Here is a 12,602-nt window from a genome sequence, read left to right as displayed (position 1 = left end):
ATGAACAAAAACAGACAAACGAACAAAGGTTTTGTAGGTTGTTTTTATTTTAGTATGTGTATTTATTTTTCGAAAACAATCACAGATACACAAATCAATAACTATGGACTCACTGTTTGACATAACTGGGATAATAAAACTCTTTAATATTTCGAGAATATCTCTTTTTCAAAAAGAAACCAATATATATATATATATATATATATATATATATATATATATATATATATATAACTTTATTAGAGATGCAAAATTTTGAAATGATGAAAAAGAAATGAACCATATTCGGATGCTATAAAATAAATAATAAGTCGTAAAAAATCACGAATTGAAAGCTTTTTGTCAGACAAACTTTTCAAGGATATATGTCTGAATGATTTTGGTTTTGTTTTTGGTTTTTTTCTGTTGAAATACTTATACGATACTTATACTTATACGTCCTTATCCTTTCCGTATAAGTATTTCTACAGGAAAAAAAAAACATTCAGACATATATCCTTGAAAAGTTTTTCTGACGAAAAGCACTTCAGGTTCCATTACAATTCGTGATTTTTTTTTTAATCGACTTTCTAATTTATAACATCCGAATGTGGTTCATTTCTTTTTCATCATTTATATATATATATATATGTGTGTGTGTGTGTGTGTGTGTGTGTGTGTGTGTGTGTGTGTGTGTGTGTGTTTCTATCCCTTATCACTCACTTCGAACTAAATATCTATTATTAGTCATGCCGACCCGCACTTTCATTTTTGTCAAATACGTGAGTATCCACTGAATTCTTTTATTGTACTCGTACATCAAGAGAGTATTTTCATACATTTTTCCAAACCCTGTTCCCACTCCTATTTCTTTATCTTTTTCAAACTGTGTTACAAAGTTCGTTGCCAACGAATGAACATATCCATACACAATAGATACTGGAAGACAAGACATAAGGCGGAAGTCGATATCCAATGGATTAACCTAGGTTGTTCGTCGGCTGAATGAACAACCCTCACTTTTGTTTGTCCTTGTTACAGCAAACCATGACACTCCAGCAACCCGATCACCAGCGGAAATTATGCTTGGCCGTAAGATCAGATATGCATTTTAAAACCTGTTACGAAACAAACCACACAAAGTGGAACCTCTATAGTATTACTAAAAAAATACAACACTGGAGAAAAGTAATCTACGACTCGAAATTTACGCACCACGGACATATGAACCAAATGCTGAAACGTATGACTGATGAACAAGGATATTTTCTTTAGGAGGAAGAGGTGGAGACTATTGAATCCGTCTACGATACATTTAATAGTTAGCCTTCTCAAATCACACCAGAACAATGAAATAAAAAGGAAGATCACAGATCATGGTCTACCACAAGGAAAAAGAAATACTGATACTCCTTTCGGAGTAATCAGCTTGAGAAGAGGTGTTATGGCAGAATTACTTGTGCTATGAATTAACTGATCCATACACAATAAATACCGGAAGAAAAACTGTAAGGCGAGAGTCGATATCTTGTTGATCAACCTATATTGTTTCTATGTTTTTGTTAATACATTTTGCTACTCTGTTCCCGTGTTCTGTCTTCCTTGTAACTCTTTTAACGGGTTATATCACTGATAACATCATTATTTTGTTTCAGTTTGAGAAGTTTTCTGTGAAGTAAACGAAACAGAATATTGGTCTACTCATGAAAATTTTCACTTGCAGTTGTTCTGTTTTATAATTTTTCTAGGGGACACCTAGACGAAATGAATACATTATTTGTAGAAATACGCATGTGTAACAGATTAGCATATAAAGGTGTTGGTTATTATGCTTTAATGCTGACGGCAAAAATCTACGCTAACTTATTATATAGATGAATTGTCTACTCCTACGTTTTTTCCTGTCTATCTCTGTCTTTTCTCTTTCTCTCTCTCTCTCCCTTTCTTTCTCTTTCTCTTTATCTCTCTCTCCCTTTTTCTCTCCCCTCTCTCTCTCTCTCTATATATATATATATATATGTATGTATATATATATATGTATGTATATATATATATATATATATATATATATATATATATATATCGATAGAGTTCATTCGCCCTTCACCAAAGGGCGAATGAACTCTTTTTCTGGGTCAACGGCCAACTAGCACCGTGTATATTTGTGTGTGTATATATGTGTATTGGGGTGGAGAGGGCTCCCGTAAGCCGTGGTGAAGGCAACCTTTCTAGGAGAAGCAAATCTCTGATTTAAAAAAACCATAAAGCGGGAGACCAGTACCCGCATTAAGCTGGTCTGCAGTTTAATGTGTTGCTGGCTATCTTGCTCTTGCTTGTTGCTGGATCTCAACATTTTGAACCGAGAGAGAGACTTAGCTGTCGTACAAAGCTAAGACTCTGTAACATCATCTTTGTATAGATACTCCCTCAGGCATTTGGGCTCATGGACTTTAAATGTCTGAGGGAGTGGCACTCGTCTGACATTGCAATCATCATCATATATATGGATAGATATATAAATATACATCAATATGAAAGTAAATATAATGTAAAATAGTCAACTATAGTTGAATATGACCAGAAAACTTCCCTTTCGTTATCTACTACACAAATATGTAGCGGATGGCACCACACTTTTCTCAGAATTGCTAAAACCAAAAACTGGTAAAAGAATGGAAAATTCATGTTTATATTTAACACTGAATTCATATTAATGCGCACAGTATCACACAAAGTGTTAACTAAACTTTGCCTCCTCAGACTCTAACTCCAATAATTTAAATGTTATTCGATTCTTTCTTATTTTTATGTATGTAGTCTGGTTTACCAATTACAGTGTTATGCATTAATACATTACGATAATGCATGAGTTTATTTGTCAAGTGAAGCCAAATAAAAAATAAGCAATGATGTCTAAAATGGAAACTTCGTCAACTAAACATATTAAACAAATTACTGATCGCGAAGCATTTCTCTAGTGAGGAATACAAATATATTGCAATGTAAATAAATATCGTTTGCTTTACTTGCTAAGAAATAGTGTTCGTATAAGATCGCTGACTGTTGTTCAAGCAGTTTCGAATTTGCCAGAAAGACGTTCCATGTCTAGTCATACTAGAGGCTATAAACGGTGAAATAACTCCCCGTTAACGACGATTGCTTTTTAGTATTGGATCTATTACCCATGTCACCAATGTGCTCTCTACACAAAATTTATTATTGACCAGCTCCATTTGATATCAGGAGAGATCGGCCATCATTGGAATTAGTCGTTGCAGCTCGATAATGAAGAAAGAAAAGAAATTAAAAAATGGCAATATCTATAACTCATTGAAGAATAGCGGAGTTGATCGAAATATTTTATTTATATTGCTTTTATTTATTGAAAAATCTTTTAGCATCGAATTTTGTTTCAAAAATGATGTCTGATATATATATATATATATATATATATATATATATATATATATATATATATATATATACATATATATATATATATTCGAAAGTGTACGAATAAAGCCAAAAGTAATCCTTGTCCAGTACTCTCAGCTTTTTCCGTGTATTTCAAACTAAAGAAGAGTCCCCAGAGATCCTTTATGCTTTGTTGTTCCTTCAACACTTTCAAATTCCCTGTTGTCTTCTCTAATTACCCAGCGACACACGTGACGGTTAATAAGCTCATAACGAGTCTCAGTTTTCCGCCCTTTTTAATTGCATTTGCAAATTGTCCTTTTTTGTTCGCTTTCATCTGCTATTAGTGCACAGACAACGAAATGAAAGCCATAAAAACATATGACAGAAACGAAGAAGCTGATAACAATGTTGTCTCTGTTTTCATTGGCATTGCGTTCGGGGCCTGAAAACAAACTCTTCATAATAACCAGGAAACTTCCTTCCTTTCGTTTTTTTTCCCCCTGTTGTTAGCTTTGTGTCGTTTATTAGCGTGAGTCAGCGCTTTTTGATTGATTATAATGGATGTTCGATCTCGATCCGATACAGAGGGACACACACACACACACACACACACACACACACATATATATATATATATATATATATATATATATATATATATATATATAGAGAGAGAGAGAGAGAGAGAGAGAGAGTTGCATACACGCACGCAGGAGTACAATCATTCGACAGCGTTTACTTTTTTAAAAGTAAAATCTATTCTAAAACTAAAATAAAAAATATATCCAGTCGAACGTGCACACACACATACAAGCGCACACACCCATGCATACACACACGTACTAACATCTTATATGTAGCAGGCACAAACGCATTGACGTAAACATTTTCGCATAAATACAACACCCACGCGTATATGCATATGCATCTGTGACTATAGACACTCATTCAAATGCACATTTACATTATATATATATATATATATATATATATATATATATATATATATATATATATATATATATATATATATGCTAGTTTGCTACTAATGGCTTTACCATAGAAAAAATATTGGAAAACTGTGATATATATATTTCATCTTCATCTTCATCTTCATCTCGTATTGTGGCTTAACTATTTACGGTTGTCATTTTCTTAGGTGCATGAGTACGCAATGAAATGCTACGATCTCGTTAACACATCGGTTTCAGTCAGCTCTCTGAAGTAACGTTGAACCTGGTCTCTCCTGATATGACTACTATTTGTGAATACGAGATATGGTCTGTAAAACTGGTTCCTTGTGATTTTACAAACCGAAAACTAGCTACTAAATACAACAATCAGTTCTGCGCAATTAGTTGTGATTTGCGCCGTTATGACATCGGTCGGCGATGAAATTTCAGAAAAAAAGCCTATATAAATAAGGAAATGCCAAATAGAGAAATGCAGCCTGAAGGAAGCTATTTTTAAATGTACTTGAAATTGTTAAATCAGAAAGATTTCTTTGAAAATTACTTTGCAAAAAAATTGGTAGTAATTCATTCGAAACCATCACTAACGAGTAGATGTCTTATTAACACATCCTGGCGTATACTTTAACATCTGCATAGTTAAATAAACAATAGCAGCACTGGCAAAAATAAGACTTATATTGAACTAGCCTGGGTGAGCGGCGTTTCCCGGGTGTCTGGAGTAAAAAAAAAAAAATTGAAAAATTCAAAATGGCGTAATGGAAACATATTAAAGGTATTTGCAGCTTCTCTTCCAATTTTCGGATTTTACTCATGTCAAATCACACTTCATTTTCTTTTGACGGATTGAGTGTTTCTATTTCTTCTGATTAGTTAAGGGCATAATAGATTCATTGATTGATATAATAATTAAGTGATTGATTTGCGCTACGAAACGGATATTGTCAAGAATTGCAAATATGAACTGAATTAAAGGAATAAATTATAAGATGGTCAACATCGTGAATTTTGGAATATAGTTTTTTGTCAGTTATTCACTATATTGTTCTGTAATTACATTGAGCTTCTTAAATAAGGATTGGTATATATATTAAAAGAAAATATATTTGTACAGAAATATATATATATATATATATATATATATATATGTATATATATAAATCGAGTAAAAGTGGCGGTCAAATTTTTACATAGACATTTAGGGAGGGAGAGAGAAGAAGTTTCATTGGCTGTCTTAGGTAGCCCATATACATTACATTACTAACAAACAAAATAAAATCGAACAATAACTAAGCTTTAAGGTTCATCGCAAAGTAACAAATAAAAATGATTGTATACACGTCTACTCACATCACAATGATAAAGTGAAATGAGGTAATATAATTGAGGCCTAAGAATCTGCAGCAAGGAATTTATAAATGAAGAATTTGATTACATAGAACACGCCTTTAAAAATTTGCAGTACCCTCAATATTTTTACTAAACGCAAAAAGAAAAGCTTTAAAAATTTACTGTAACCGGAAACAAGACAAGCCCCAAAATAACCAAACAGATAGCAGAAAATTAATCCTGCTCACTAACAGGAAATAAATCGGCGCCATTTACAAAAGTCTACGCAAAATCGGTTGGTTGGGGTTTTTTTTACGACATATCAACCCTTTTCAAGTCATTTAATGCCGAATCCAGTGATTTTGAAGAACATTTTTTAAATAGAATATGTTTTTTTTTTCAAGTCAGTTTCTATTTAACTCATAGTTGGGACCCTAACAGGTACTACCACTCCGGGTCAGAGTGGAACTTGGAGCAATGGCAATTAAGGGGTGGCTCCACTCTTCCCAAATCCCGCAAGCTGGGACCTCACTATTGCATATAGTTTAAGGTCATATCCAGGACCTGCAAAATCGGAATCCATATATATATAATAGTAATAAACGTTATTTATTAAAACCAAACTTTACTAATAAACTGAAATAATAAATACCACTTCAACTCGTTCGTCAATTGTTAAAGGCATGCCTGAAATTAAAATTAAAAAATGGCAAATCACAACTAAAGAACTGATTGAAATAAAATTTGTCAGTTATATCAACTGATAAATACAAAAAAAGTTTTATTACTTCATAAAAGAAGATGTATGTTATGCCCAAAAAAAAGAAAATATATATTTTGCCCCTCAGATTTTACAGTCTCACATCACTTAATTCTTTGGTGCGTGACTTATGGTCCACCATGTATGTATATATATATATATATATATATATATATATATATATATATATATATATATATATATATATATATATATACATATATACATATATATGTGTGTATTCAACTTATTTTTTCGCGACATTTTGTCGTATACGACTGACAAAAACTCTTCAGTCTTTGTTATGTTTACATCGAGAGAACCTAAGAAAGTGTATAATTGCAAAGCATTTAAAAATAAGAAATGTTTTTTTAATGCTGATTACATATAAATAGAAATATATGTAGAAAGGAATAATATAAATATTTATTACGGACTAATAAAAATTACTAATATATAGAAAAATAATATACGCAAACTTATGCAAGTAAATAAGGAGAATTTTACTTCCAAATCTTGGCAAAATAAGTTTGTCAGCATTTACTTCATAATATATATATATATATATATATATATATATATATATATATATATATATATATATCCTCAAAACTTGTAGCCTTGATGGAGGGGATATGAAATAACAGCAAGGTGAGACTTGATTCCAAATATTACTTATGTGTTGTATCTCCCTTCTTTTGGAAATAGGGTACAATTATGAATATCTCCAGTATCAAATAATCCTTATACAGTGTGAAATTTACGTCATGGATAAAAATCAAAGAGAGGATATACACCATGTGATAAATATTTAGAATCAAAACCCCCCTTGCTGTTATTTCATATCATTTGAAACCATAGCATCAATGCCAGAGTTTTGGGGGAAATATAAGATATTTTGTAATTCATATGCAAAACTAAGAAAACAAATAACTATGATTAAAACATTTTATGGCTGTAACAATGTGCCAAGCATAGTCTCTGGGCGATGGACGATCTCTTCAATGCGCGAGCTTGAGGGTAAATCTTACATAGCCCACTACACAATTCAGGTCATTAGCTTTCTAACATGCTTTAATTTGTTAAATTCTGATCAAAAGTCGCTGAGATTTTGAACTAATAAAATTGTCAAAATTTTGGTTCTATCGGACGAAACTAGATGAAAATGTGCAGGCATTTTGAAGATTATAATACTATTCTATGGTGAAAATTTATGATAATTCATATATATTTTAAAACTAATAAAATCTGTCCAAATTTGTCTACATTTGTATGTATAGTGTTCTGGCAGGCCAGTTTCAGTTTTACTGCTTTGGGATAAATTTTGCTTAGATTTTTTTTGCTTGGTTATCTCCCTTGTGTCTTTGCCAGACCACTAATATATATTAGTGTTTGGACGATTAATCGGAATCGGGAATCAGAAAAATCGGAGAAATCGGAACACTTAGGGGTATCGTAATTGGTATCGGAATCGGAAAGTTTTTTTACCTATTTTCCGATGCTCAAAATGATTTCTTTTTATTGTACTTTTTATTTTATTTGGTTTAAAGAAAACATTTCCATTGCTGGTAATGATAATAAAATAATAAATATTTATTGATTTTAAATAGTTAGTAAAACTAAAATCATGCATCAACTTCCACAAATGTGTTTTTTTTTAAGTTTAGGAAATATCTGCATATTTAACGTGTTTTACGGCAACTGAGGAAAAATAACAAGTTTATAATTAAATATTTAGAGATATACAAAGAATCGGAATCACTAATTGGATCGGAATCGAAAATTTAGTATGAGATTGGTAATTGTATATATGTTAGTGGAATCGGTAATTGTATCGTAATTAGGAAAAATATTGGCATCGTCTAATCACTCATAGTATATATATATATATATATATATATATATATATATATATATATATATATATATATATATATATATATATATATATATACTTATAATGACAGCGGAAAAATTAATCAAAGTGCTCTATCGGAAAATATATGAGAAAATGCAAAAGCCGAAAATGTGTTTTGATTTAACTACTGTATGGCTATACGCTTGTTAGAGCTCACCAGGTTTTGCCTATCAACTTCCACGAAATTTTGTAAAACATACCATTGTAAAATGATTTCGTTGGTCACTTCAGTCTAATTTGAAATGTCTCGTTAAATGTAGGATTCAGTTGCATGATTTAAAAGTGCCTTAATAATTCCATACGATTGATTTACACCTGCATTTTGCAAAATATTCCGAGAGACTAGATGGACAAAACCTTGAACGGATGCATAAATGCATAGAATTTAGAAATATCTCCGCGTGTATGTGTGATTGTGTTTGAAGTTATGTACGGTTAACGTTATTTTGTTTACTAATAATAATGACGGAGAAAAGTTGTTGCCTTAAAGATTATTGTTTTGCATCTTGAGTGTATTCTGAAACTGTTCAAAATGGCTAGAAATGTAAAAAAGAAAGTCATACCTTTTTGCAACATTTAAAAATAAACATCTCCATATTAGATCCATGTTTGAAGAGCGGGGATAAAACTGTGTCCTTATAACCAGGGTGGTGCTCCTTTTGATGCGCCTTGGGGATCCACGCCCCACATTCACATAACCACTGAATGGTCGCAACGATTTTCTTCTTTACTCCACCCAAACACGTTGGTATTTCATTGTCATCATCAATGCTTTCCGCATTATTGTTGTTGTTGTTGTTATTATTGTTGTAATTGTTGTTTTTATTGTTACTGTTGTTGTTGTTATTGTTGTTGTTGTTGTGATTGCTTTTGTAATAGTTATTAATTTTACTGCCCTTGTCGACGCAGGTAGTTCTACGGCCGCCCGTTTGAGAATCCCAATGGCGTGTCATAAGTAGATATGGCGATGGGGCATGAAGTTCCTAGTATTTAAGCGTGTAATAATTATGCCTATCTGTATTTGAGCGTTTGCACTGAAATTAATTACAATAAACATCAAACAGTTAGTTGTTTGTAAAAAAATGTTTAAAAAATGAATAAAATGTTATTATGAGGTTAAGTGCTTGGAGTCAAGTACACGTTCCCTGATAATGTTTCAGTTTCTATATTGTCGTAATTCCTCTAGATACGGTTATTATATCGGTGTTATCTCTACGTACAATTTTTTAAACAAAAATATAATTCAAATTTATTCGATCTAATTCATACGTTATGTCGATATCGTAGCATATTAAATGATCTTATGTCAATTTCTTCTGAATATCGGTTGCTTTTGTAAAAGTTGTGCGTTGAAGAACAAACAGCTGATCCTAAAGTTGAGCAATATGTTGTATTAAATCAATTAGGTCGAGTCACGTGACAGTCATTATAAAATGTATTTATTATATGTTTAAGAATTAGGACAATGTGTGTCATTTTTTGTTTCGGCTAATGAAATCGTTAATATCGCATTCAAATCCTAGCGGGATTTACGCGATCGCTTATGTGCTAATAATATTGAGAAATGTATTAGCTTGCCAGCTGTAAAATAAAAACAATAATTTCAATTAATCTTCTAGAATGTCTCATTTGCTAGAAATATATTTTGTTTTTGTATTAAATAAGGGTTGGTATGCTGTCAAACAGATAGACAGGCTTAAGAATTACAAAAAATATATCTGGGAAAATTGTAATCCCTGATTAATTAGTTTAAACGACTTCTTTTTATATAAAAAAAAGAAAAGAATCATTGCTTAAAAGTGTAAACCTATTTTCTTTTATCGATCATATTGACTATAACGTATTGCCTTTTATCGATATATTGATGATCAGAATATTACAATAGTTAGTGATGAAAAGAACGTTAATGCAGTTTTTAAACCAGAGCCTTGCCATTAATACCATGAGATTTTAACTCCTAAGCTCCTTTTGATTATCTATAGAGAGATATAGAGATAGATGAACCCCTTTTGATTATTTATTGTTTTTAAATATCTAAACGGATTCTAAGCACTAGATTTGTTTTCTTTCATCAGCTGTGTTTCGATTCCGAGTGATTGATTTTCATGTTATATGTGTATATATTCGAATTTCTTTGCTGACTTTTGTTTTCTCCCGCGTTTCTGGGCGTGAAACCTCGTGCCAAATACTAAGGTCAACTGTTATCATATAACTTTATCTGAACGACTATTATCCGGGATTCGTGTAATAGAAAGTTGACATAAACTGGATAGACTCATCATTTTCAAAGTGCGACCAACGCTGTTTCAGGTGACGACCGCTAGAGATTACCCCTTTCCATTCTGATTAAATCAAGATTTTTAAAGAAATAAAAAAAATAAAGAAAGTTTTAAGTTTTTTCCCCCCTCTGGGCAATTCATTAAGAAATGCACAAAGACGCCGTCTGCTTTAAATACGCGGCAGCTGTTTATGAGCTGAACAAAGGCAACGGTCTCAGCATTTGTGTGCAAATCACACCATGTGCCTTTCTAATGTATACTTGCATGCATGCATTTTATACAACACACATACACGCGTGAATTAACGTTTGTTTCCAGACGGCGTTTTTTTATATATTAAACTAACAGAAAATACACTGTATAATACTTCATAGTTCTGGAATTGTGTTATTTTTCAAATAAGTTCATTTTCATTGCTCTAATTAGCTGCCATTTTTATCGACTTATCAAGTGATTCATACTAGGTTTCTAGCGATCGTTCTCTTTGTCACTATATAAGATGTGAAACTATATCTTATTTTCTACAGTATATAACTCTCGCTTCTACACCTCTCTGTCTCACTCTCTCTCTCTCTCTCTTTGTCTCTCTCTCTCTCTCTTTCTATATGTATTAATAGTCAAGGGCAAGATAACTTTATATAACAGTTATTAGACGAATAGTCCACTATTGATATAAACAAAACGAAATATCACGACAAGTAGCAATACTATTTAATCCTTAGCTGAAGAGGTAATGAGAAAAAGCGAGCAAGATATGAAGAAAGTCATATTTATCAGAACAAGACTAATTTTGGATGTTTTTTTTATATTTGTTAAATTGTGTTTTTTTTATTTGTTAAATTAAATTGACTTTTCAAGCACTTTTTTCTAATTCAAAAAATCTAACCAGAGATCAATATATTGTTATTAAAATAAACACTATCCAAACTTGTCGACTGCATGTGATAATAAGAAAAAAATTTCAAAGACAAAAGAATAGAAATGCAACAAAAATGTAATCGTAAAATTTTAAAACAGAAATATTTCTGAACGTATAAACTTTTTTTCTAATTTACATAAAAAGTACAATTTATTAATTGTAACTTGATTAAGTAAGAGTATTTGATGTATATTCTTTTTCATTGGACTTGTGATAATACGTGCAATGTCGGTAAAGAAATTGAGTCAGAACAGTAATTTATTGTTGTAATAAAATCTATCGTCAAAAAGTAATCACAATTGCATTTATAATCACTCATTTTTATCTTACTCGTGTATCTGATCGGTTTTACTCATTTAATTCAATAACATCCTTTAATTGATTAATTATTAGAAATTAAAACTTGCTAAATGTTGTAAGAAATGTTTGCTTGAAGAAAATAAGGCGTTTATTATGCATGTAAATAAAAAGGGGGATTTTAAGAGCCAAATATGTGTACGTATTATTATGTGTAAATATTATTATGTGTTATTATTATATGTTATTATGTGTTAGTGTTATTATGCGTTAGTGTTATTATTATTTTAAGAGTCAGAGATGTGTACGTATTATTATGTGTTAGTGTTATTATGTGTTAGTGTTATTATTTTAAGAGTCAGAGATGTGTACGTATTATTATGTGTTAGTGTTATCGTGATGAAAAAGTACCATCAGTGATCACAATTTGGAATAATGAACTTGACTTTAAGATGATCTTACTTAATCCATTAACGAATTATGACTCAGTGCTCGTTAATTTCAAATTAATAAAATCCAAAGTTTATCCTGTGGTAACAGGACTGTAGTGTAACATTTGATGATGATTGATTAGAAATTCGCAGTAAACTGTATACAAACTCTTTACTGGATAAATCCATGAATATTTAAGTAAAAGCCATGCATTTTCTGTGTTTATTCTTTTGCTATAAATGAGCGTTGCTTTCTGTTCATCCAGTCAAAAACGTTGTAGAGAATTCAAGCGATGGAATGA

At 31.3% G+C, this 12,602-nt stretch overlaps 1 protein-coding gene across 4 annotated transcripts in view; it reads right to left on the bottom strand.

The window, feature by feature from the left end:
• LOC145289844 (hillarin-like) overlaps positions 1 to 12,602 on the bottom strand; it is a 260,340-nt gene that overhangs the window by 31,965 nt on the left and 215,773 nt on the right. The window contains exon 1 of one of the 4 annotated variants that reach the window (XM_080136443.1): positions 8,938 to 9,587. The exons of the other annotated variants lie outside the window; for them this stretch is intronic. Within the exon in view, the coding sequence (XP_079992569.1) occupies positions 8,938 to 9,327 (390 nt within the window). The 5' untranslated portion in view covers positions 9,328 to 9,587. Of the gene's footprint in view, positions 1 to 8,937; positions 9,588 to 12,602 lie in introns of those variants that run through there. 4 annotated transcript variants of the gene reach the window in all.

Source organism: Euprymna scolopes, chromosome 2 (assembly GCF_053919585.1).
Source record: "Euprymna scolopes isolate OS-2025 chromosome 2, ASM5391958v1, whole genome shotgun sequence".
Taxonomy (NCBI): Eukaryota; Metazoa; Mollusca; class Cephalopoda; order Sepiida; family Sepiolidae; genus Euprymna; species Euprymna scolopes.
Note: the sequence above shows the minus strand (reverse complement) of the source record. Positions and strands in the feature narration are given on the sequence as shown.